At 37.3% G+C, this 9325-nt stretch overlaps 1 protein-coding gene across 1 annotated transcript; it reads left to right on the forward strand.

Annotated features, from left to right (window-relative positions):
* The first annotated feature begins 2885 nt into the window (after positions 1 to 2885).
* On the forward strand, positions 2886 to 4738 carry LOC149895167 (uncharacterized). The gene has a single exon (XM_090119252.1). It carries the CDS (start codon positions 2901 to 2903, stop codon positions 4053 to 4055), a length of 1155 nt encoding a protein of 384 aa, XP_089975378.1. The 5' UTR covers positions 2886 to 2900; the 3' UTR covers positions 4056 to 4738.
* Positions 4739 to 9325: the final 4587 nt, after the last annotated feature.

Genomic DNA, 9325 nt, shown 5'->3' on the forward strand with positions numbered 1-9325 from the left:
AAAGTTTGTGGTGCTATTGTTTATAGACCACTAGAGGACATACATGGGTATGGGTCTCTGTTTTGAAAGTTTGTGGTGCTATTGTTTATAGACCACTAGAGAACGTACAAAAGGTATGGGTCTCTCTGTTTTAAATTTTTGTGGTGCTAATGTGTTTAGGCCACTTAGAGAACACGCAAAATGTATGGGTCTCTGTTTTTTTTACAGGTTGTCGCTTATGAGAGCACTTGGAGCCACTGTCGTTACGACGGTGTATTACATTTTGAGTTTTATCTATATTCGTGTTAAGTCTGAAGGTATCTAATTCTGTAATAAGTATTTGCTTTTTAATACACCTTGTCTATGGCCGCTTGAGTGCACGCTTGCGTCCATGGCACTGGTAATGGTAAAATAGAGATGAAGGTCATTTTTCGTTCCCCTGCATAAGATATACGCTTCAGACTATAACGCGAAACTAGGTTGATTGCTAACAAGTTTCCTTTATGTTCCTGAGACAGCGCTAAGGCGATGTTGAGTAGATTTCAAGGGATGAAGCAAGCAGGTTGGATGGATCTGATGTTACTTGCTAGTGGTAGAAGTCATGCTGCGGTCGAGGACGCCGCACTGTCAGGAACGGCCGTGTTATAAATTAATTCCCAACTGGCAACCCGAACCGAGTGGGTGTTTATAAAAATGAGCTGAACAGCGGATTTGACACACTTTCCGTTGGGCTCTCGGACGTAACGGTCGTTTTGGTTGTGCTTAGTTGTGTTAATAATTATTTGAGTCGATTATTATTTTATTGTTGAAAGTAGACATATAAAGTCATTTTGTAAGGAATAAAACTTTTCTAGGTTAAATTTAAAATCGTTAAGAATATTTTATATGCTAAAAAATAAGCTATATGCTAGACAACAAATAAAAATGCTAAACAATGTAAAAATATGCTAAATTTAGCATAAATTATGCCAAATTGGCAACACTGCCCGAGACGTTACTCTAGAAATCGAAATCTGACATCAGTAATCGAATGCAGTGAATAAAAATCATCATAATAATAAATGCGTTGTGTTTTTTTATTATACTTGCCCTTTTTTTGCTCCTTAAATTTACGAAAGAAAGTATACTACTTTAAAAGGGATTCGCTTGATGAATTTTAAAATTGACATGTGTATCAAGTTCGAGCGACACATGTTTCTAGTCAGTATCGATTAATTCACTATAATCGATGTTTCACTTTCTAAGCAGGTTACCTCTCTTCGAAGATAAATTTGATAGACGTCAAAATTCAAATCAATGTTGCGTACCTACAAGTTGCGACTTGCGTATTTTGGCTGTTTGGGCGTTTGGCATGGTTTTAACAGTTGACTGTTGAAGATTATGAAAACAAAGAAAATAATAAGGTTGATGGTTCATAATAATTTCATATCGCCGATCTTCTCATTACAGAAAGTGCATATATTGCTATTAATTATGTTCAGTCTTGCAAGGTGTGAAGTCATTTATTGGTTTATTGTGGCCAAATCTTAATCTGTCAATGTATTCCGAAACCTTTGCAAGGTTCTATAAACTTAATGTAGTTAATGAAAACGAATTTGCAGAATCAATTTTGCAAGAATAATGTTTGATTATATTTTTGTTAATATACAAAATAAAACTAATAATATCTATATAAGTTTTATTCTAAACTTGCACCCAAAATGATTCTTATAAAACTTTTATCTCTTAACATCTACATAGTGAATAATATCTGAAGAATGAAGCGATGAAATATAATATATGATCAAACGAACTTCAGAGTGAACCAGTATGTACATCCAAAAATATTTATTTCAATTATTACAAATTATCCTTAATCTAATTTTGAAAATCTAACACTGAATTAGATTCCTTACAATAATATTATTCAAATTAATAACAAAATAACGTATTTTACGGCTAAATTAATATTGAACTAATTATGTAGTTAAAACACGAAAGCGCATTACCTTGTTATACCAGCTGGATTAACCAAAAATTTTATATGATACTGTTAGACAAAAACTAAAACAGCGCCAATAGAGGGGATGACAAGTGGTGGCGGATTGCAGATAAAAGCGCTGGCGCGCTCATTCGCGGCACCATTCGTCGCGAGTCAATTGACATACTACAACTCTACCCGTTTGTGAAGTCAACTGCCTAGTTATTTTCCTTTGTATAAGATTTTTTTTACTGTAATGTTTAAAGAAATTATTGTGGAATTAGTGTAAAATTATTTTATAATTTTGTATTTTGTATTTCGTGTTCTTGGTTTTAAATTTAAATGGTATTAGTGTTAATAAAGTTATTAACGAGTTTTGTAAATAATTGTAACGTTGTGTTTTTTATTTCATTCCCACTTCTGTTCCTAAATTCAGAAGAGGGATAGTGATTCTCACGCGTCCTTAACCGTTTGCTTTCTGAAAATGGCAGTTTGACTCTTCAAACGAATTAGTTCATTACACTTTTAAATTACCCTCAATAATACTTTATAAACTTTTCATTGTTTCGTTTAAGTGAAATTAAAATAGTAGTTGTGTGGCTAAGTATATAACGCAAAATTTTGGTGAGTATATTCCGATCATTTGCTATCTAAGGAGAAGCGAGCTTCTTATCAATTTATAGCTTAAAGCAGCTTTGGTATAGTAATTGAAGCATTTATTTAAACCTTTTGTTTTATGTGTTTTGTTTAACAAAATTACAGCATATGATTTAATTACGCTTATTTCACCTTTGTATAGTACGATACGTATTCTTTTTTAAATGTACCCGCAACTTAGTTTTTTTCTTTACGTTAACGAAATATTAAGTTAATAGTTTTTTTTTCTTCATATTTAATTTTTATCGTTTCCTTGTATCGACATTTTCCTCCATTGTAAAAAAAAAAAAAAATTACGTACGAGATGCCTAATAAGAAGCACAAAGACCGAAGCCGTTCTAGGAATCGTAGTGCTACACCTCCTATACGCAGCCGACGACGGTATAGTCCTTTCAACGATGCATTAACACAACAAATGCAACAAATTTCAGATAGACTAAAGTCGTTAGAAGAACGTCACTCTTCTCCGTCACGACGAGGATCCAACACTGGCGGTGTGACAACAACGCCGCCGAGGTCACGGATCGTCGAGCCCGTCGCTGTGCATCCGGAGCCTGCGGCGCACTCAGGGTCGGCGGTCCCTTCTTCACCGGGACATTCCGGGAGCGCCACAGTCGGCTGCGATCGTAACGCTACTAATCGTATTGTTGATGCTATACGATCAATCAATACGACGGTGAGGTTGAGCCAATCTTATTACATTTCAAATTTTGATCCGAGTATAAACGATATAGAAACCTGGTGTGAGGAGGTCGATTGCGCTAAGGTTATAAATCAATGGAATGATAATGAGTGTCTATCTCGTATAGGTAATTGTTTAAAGGGAGATGCTAGGACCTGGCTCAATGAATGGGTAACATCAGACCGTAGTTGGAGCAATTTTAAAAAAGAATTTAAACCTTTGTGTCCTAAGAAACCTGATATCGCGAATATTTTATATGACGTTATGAGTACCAATTCTGATAAATACCTAACGTATGCAGACTATGCTCGTCGCTCTCTTCTAAGGTTGCGTGTTGTTAGGGGGTTAAGTGACGAACTTATATCTGCAATAATAATACGAGGGATTACGGATCCGCAGATTCGCGCTGCAGCCATTAATGCAAAGCTAACGACAAATGAATTGGTTGAATTCTTTTCAATTTACGTTAAATCCAATTCCTCCTCAAACAGACATTTTGATCACAGGTCGCGCTATGATCGTTCTTTAAAATCTGAACATGTAGTTAATAATCGTAAACGACGATTTAACGAACAGAAATGTTTCTTGTGCGGTCAACATGGTCATACACAATCAAATTGTTCTAAAAAAGCTAAGTCGATTCTTTCTAATCAAAGTAATGACCATAAATATTTTTCTATTAATAATTCGAATAAATCTGTATTGTGTGATTTCTGCAAAAAGCCCGGCCATAAAACTGAGGCGTGTTTTGCAAAATTAAAGTCGGGAGGCACGTAATACAAACAATGTTAATTTTTGCGAAGAAAACCCGGACAGTAAGAATAAAGATTGTTGTAGCTGTCATCCAGGGAATCCCAGTCGATGTCTTAATCGATAGCGGCTCTAGTATATCATTATTTTCCTTATCATTATTAAAGCATTTGAAATGTGCGCGAATGCCTGCATTTAGGATCTTGCGTGGTATTGGTGGGCAGGAAATTGAATCGACTTATTTTGTCACTTTACCAATAGAGTTTAATGAAATTACTTTAGAAGTAGATTTACACGTAGTTAGTTCAAAATTGATGAATACACCAATCATCATTGGCACCGATATATTAAATCGTGAAGCCCTAGTTTACGTCGATGATGTCCTCATTATGAGCGGTACGGTTGAGGAGGGTTTGTCGATTTTACGTAGAGTTCTTAAAACTCTTACAAGCGCGGAGTTTTCCATAAATTTAAAGAAATGCTCTTTTCTATCTACTTAAATCGAATATTTGGGACGTACGATTAGTCAGGGTCAGGTACGACCGAGTGGTCAAAAGATTAAAGCTTTGGTCGAAGCACCGATTCCAAAGACCGTTAAACAAACCAGACAGTTCAAGTTATTTTCGACGTTACATAGCTGGCTTTGCTATAAAGGCTGTGCCTATTACAAAGTTGACGAAAAAAGGGGTACCTTTTATTTGGAGTAGTGAACAAGAAGAAGCACGCCAAGTAATTATTTCTCATCTTACCAGTGAACCTGTGTTAGCTATGTATGATCCGGCTTTACCTATTGAAGTTCATATAGATGCCAGCTGTATAGGATATGGTGCAGTGCTTCTTCAGGTTCATGAAAAGGGGCATAAGCGGGTGGTGAGTTACTTCAGTAAACAAACTCAAGGTGCTGAGCCAAGGTATCATTCCTATGAGCTGGAAACTTGAAACTTTAGCCGTTGTAAAGGCCTTGCAAAATTATAGACACTATCTGGTTGGTGTTATTATTTGTAAAAAAAAATACATTGACCATTGTTTGATATGTATAGCACATAAAAACGCACATTTTTCCAAATACTGTCTTTTGTAATTTGTATCCTATGTTTGGTCAAGATTCCACTGAATTAAAAATATTTTTTTATAATGTTATCTCTTTGTTTGGGACCTCTAAAATTATTTGTGGCAGATCGGGGTCGAATGTTTCAGAGTTCAGAAATAACAAAACTTTTTACTGACTGCATTGACATGCATCTCATAACACCAGAGATGCATAATTCAAACGGGCAGGTTGAACGTTATTGTCGAACCTTACTCAACATGGTTCGTATAGAATGCAATCACCGAAAAAATGATTGGTCTGATGTCATATGGCGACTACAGCTGGTTCTGAACATTACAAAACAGAAAACTACAAGCTTTTCACCTCTGAATCTATTGGTGGGTATTAAAGCTGCGTGACCTGTTTTACGTTACCTCATTGGTGACATCGCACTAGAAGGCTCTCGTCCCAATCGCGACGCATTACGAGAAATGCGTAGACAACGTGTTTCTGAGCGTTTAAAAAAAATATAACCAACGTTGGCAAGACAAAACTGTGAATGCTAGCCGAAAGGCATCACGGTTATTTGAAATTAATTCTTTGCTTTTTGTTATAAAACAGGCTCAAACAACTGGCAAACTCGACTCGGGTATGCGCGGCCCATATCGCGTGGTCAAAACGCTTCCCCACGGTCGATACGAGCTGCAGTTACTGGAGGGCTCTTATGGCAAATCGACGCAAGCTGCGACAGAATTCATGGTGCCGTGGCGTGGGGAGTGGACTCCTGAGACATGTGCTGCGTTTTTTGAGGGTGAGCTGATCCCTAATTTGTGATAAGCGAACGACGTGCCTATGTCACAAATTATAGTTTTCCCATGATAAGCTAACGTCGTGCCTATGTCATGTGGTTGTTTTATTTTCTATGTGTAACGTATAGTATGCTAACGTCGTGCCTATGCTATACAATTGTCTTGGACTCATGATAAGCTAACGTCGTGCCTATGTCATGTGGTTGTTTTATTTTCTATGTGTAACGTATAGTATGCTAACGTCGTGCCTATGCTATACAATTGCCTTGGACTCATGATAAGCTAACGTCGTGCCTATGTCATGTGGTTGTTTTATTTTCTATGTGTAACGTATAGTATGCTAACGTCGTGCCTATGCTATACAATTGTCTTGGACTCATGATAAGCTAACGTCGTGCCTATGTCATGTGGTCGTTTTATTTTATATGCGTAATGTATAATATGCTAACGTCGTGCCTATGTTATACATTTGTCTTGGACTCATGATATGCTAACGTCGTGCCTATGTCATGTGGTCGTTTTATTTTATATGCGTAACGTATAATATGCTAACGTCGTGCCTATGTTATACGTCATTTGTTTTGGACTCATGATATGCTAACGTCGTGCCTATGTCATATGGTCGTTTTATTTTATATGCGTAAAGTATAATACGCGAACGTTGTGCCCATGTTATACTGTCATTGGTGTCAGAGATAGCGAACGTAGTGCTTCCTCTCTGTGTATTGCGCTTACCTGTTATAAGGGGAGTGTAATGTTTATTAGTTGCTAATACCTTATCATTAATCCTTCCCAGATGCTGCCAGTATTGAAGATGAGGAGTCCACAAATGACCCAGTCGTTGTTGTTGAACCTGCATCAGGCACTTCGAGAGGAGCCTGTACTTCTCCGCATAAAACAAAGGAGAACGAGGACGTCCTCCAGTCAGGAGAGGCCGTGTTAGACAAAAACTAAAACAGCGCCAATAGAGGGGATGACAAGTGGTGGCGGATTGCAGATAAAAGCGCTAGGCGTAGTTTTATTTTGTATATTAACAAAAATATAATCAAACATTATTCTTGCAAAATTGATTCTGCAAATTCGTTTTCATTAACTACATTAAGTTTATAAAACCTTGCAAAGGTTTCGGAATGTTTAGTCCAGCCAGCAGTTTTACGTATATTATCAACGCATACACCACTAGCACAAGCAGTAGATGTTGAAGCGTGTCTTGTGCTATGTGAACTAAATATTGAAATGTTGACACCACTTTCCGATAACACGTTTTTGATCCAACGACTGATTGTGTGAGTTGTGGCGGGTTTATTAGGTTTTTTAAAAGTTAGTATTAATCTATTGTCCTCCTCATTCCTCAAATGTTTTGTGACATTGATATAATCAGAAAGTGCAGTAGCGGGACAAATACTTATATTTTCTTTAAAGTATGGAAGTATAAGAAGGGGTTGATCTCTACCCGGAGCCGAAGTTTTTATCAAGTCTGTTATGAAAATCTTAGCTCCACTGTCTGAGAAATAAATATTATTAAGATTGATAAGGGATAAAGTTTGGAACCGCTGTGCTGTACACAGCGCAAGTAAAATTACTAATTTTTTAGTCAACTGCTCCAAATTAATGTTTATATTAGGAAACCAGCTTGAGATATGGTTCAAAACTAATTGTGGGTCCCAAGAATAATTGTATTTAGGATTACTGGGTTTCAATTTGAATGCTCCCTTTAGGAGTCGTTTTATGCATTCATCCGACCCGATATTATTTCCTAAGATTAAAGACAAGGCAGACCTGTGCGAGTTTAAAGTACCATATGAAGCCCCTTTGTTAAACTCATTTGTTAAAAACGATATAACTGTCGCTACTGTACTTTCAAAATTGGAAATATTTCTATCTAGACAAAATTGCCACCATAGTTTATAAGTTAGGTTATATTGATTCTTAGTGTTACTGGAAAGCGATGCCAACATTAGTTCGACAGCTTCCGATGGGATGTTTCTCCGTAAGAAGGCTTCGCGGAGAGCCTCGCTGCAGCCAGCGTAAGGTGTGAGTGCAGTGGGCGCGACAGGTGACTGAAATGAGAATGCGTTAGATTCGTATCTGCTTTAAACTTGGAACCCCTACCCTTTACGAGAAAGCTCTGCCAAATGACTTCTCATTTCTTTGCTTTTAGGGGGGGGGGGGGGGGGCAATAAATGAAATGTACAGACTATACGGCTTTTAAAATATAAGTCTGGTAAGCGAACTAAACTTTGCTGGTTTAGTTCTTGCTATATCGCTATCCGTGCCTGCTTCTCGTGTTTACGGGTGAATTAAGTTTATCAATAGTCATAAATGCAATGCTATACAGAGGATATACTGCATTTAAAACATGACAAAGTCTGGTAAGCGAACTAAACTTTGCTAGTTTAGTTCTTGCTATATCGCTGTCCGTGGCTGCCTCGCGTGTTTACGGATGAATAAAGTAATGTCCTGTCTTCGCATCCACAGCTAACTGTCCTATACTGCCATAATCTTAACACAGATTCATTCGACATAGCTCCCCACGAGCTCAGTTCTTCATTTTTGCACTCGCACAACTGTGGACAACACAAGAGCAATGCCTCCATTGGTAGCAGTTACAATCAAGGGCTAGCAAGGCAGGCTAGCCATATTACGGATGTTGGAACAACCGACTATATTTAGGGCAATTTTCTTTGTACAGTGTAACGTTTAGACTGTCGTAGCATTCCTACGGAACAAAGATGGGATCAGATCTGCATCCTTAATGAAGTTAATCGAAAGGAGATACTTTCAGACGACGATAGTATTCAAAATCCACCATATTCCTGAACATAATAATGCATAGTTAAGCTTAAAATCTCTCTTGCCATTATCCTGCAGCAGAATTCCTTGGCGATAATTTGTTCTCGTTAGAACGAGCGAGGTTGTTACGATAATATGAGAAATCCTGTCAGTTAGAGACCTGAACGACGCGATAGAGTACCGCTATTTCAGTAGTAGTAGCACCTAGAAGGGTGAAGGTATTCTGGAAAGCGGAACTGAAGGCCCGGTCAGCAGCACCAGCCACCTAATAGACAGTGTTCAGTGCTGCACCACTATAATCTGCAAAATGACTCTGACGGTATGAAAATGTACCGTACACGAACGTACATTTTCAAAATATCAAATGATAAAGTTGGAATAAAAATCCTATTTGCCTCCGTCTACCCAAAAGACATACGGAGTAGCTAGTAGTAGTTGGTTGAATTAGAATCCCTTATTCACTGGAGGCACAGAATATATGGACGCCAATGTGAATTTGAATACATAAGTAATTACTTATTTCTTTATTTGAAAGAGTAAGGTGTGCAGATAGTATACCTACCAATAAATCACACAAATTTTTATATTATATAATATATTAACAATCCCAGATGAAAAGTTAATCAAATAAGAACCAAAAAGTAAATTAGATTTAGATACATTTA

Source organism: Colias eurytheme, chromosome 32 (assembly GCF_061535395.1).
Source record: "Colias eurytheme isolate Ceu_HAF_F1 chromosome 32, ilColEury1 Martin Lab GWU primary, whole genome shotgun sequence".
NCBI lineage: Eukaryota > Metazoa > Arthropoda > Insecta > Lepidoptera > Pieridae > Colias > Colias eurytheme.

What these genes read in the sequence shown, in the direction of transcription:
- LOC149895167 (XM_090119252.1), top strand. Translation starts at nt 2,901, where the DNA reads ATGCCTAATAAGAAGCACAAAGACCGAAGCCGTTCTAGGAATCGTAGT.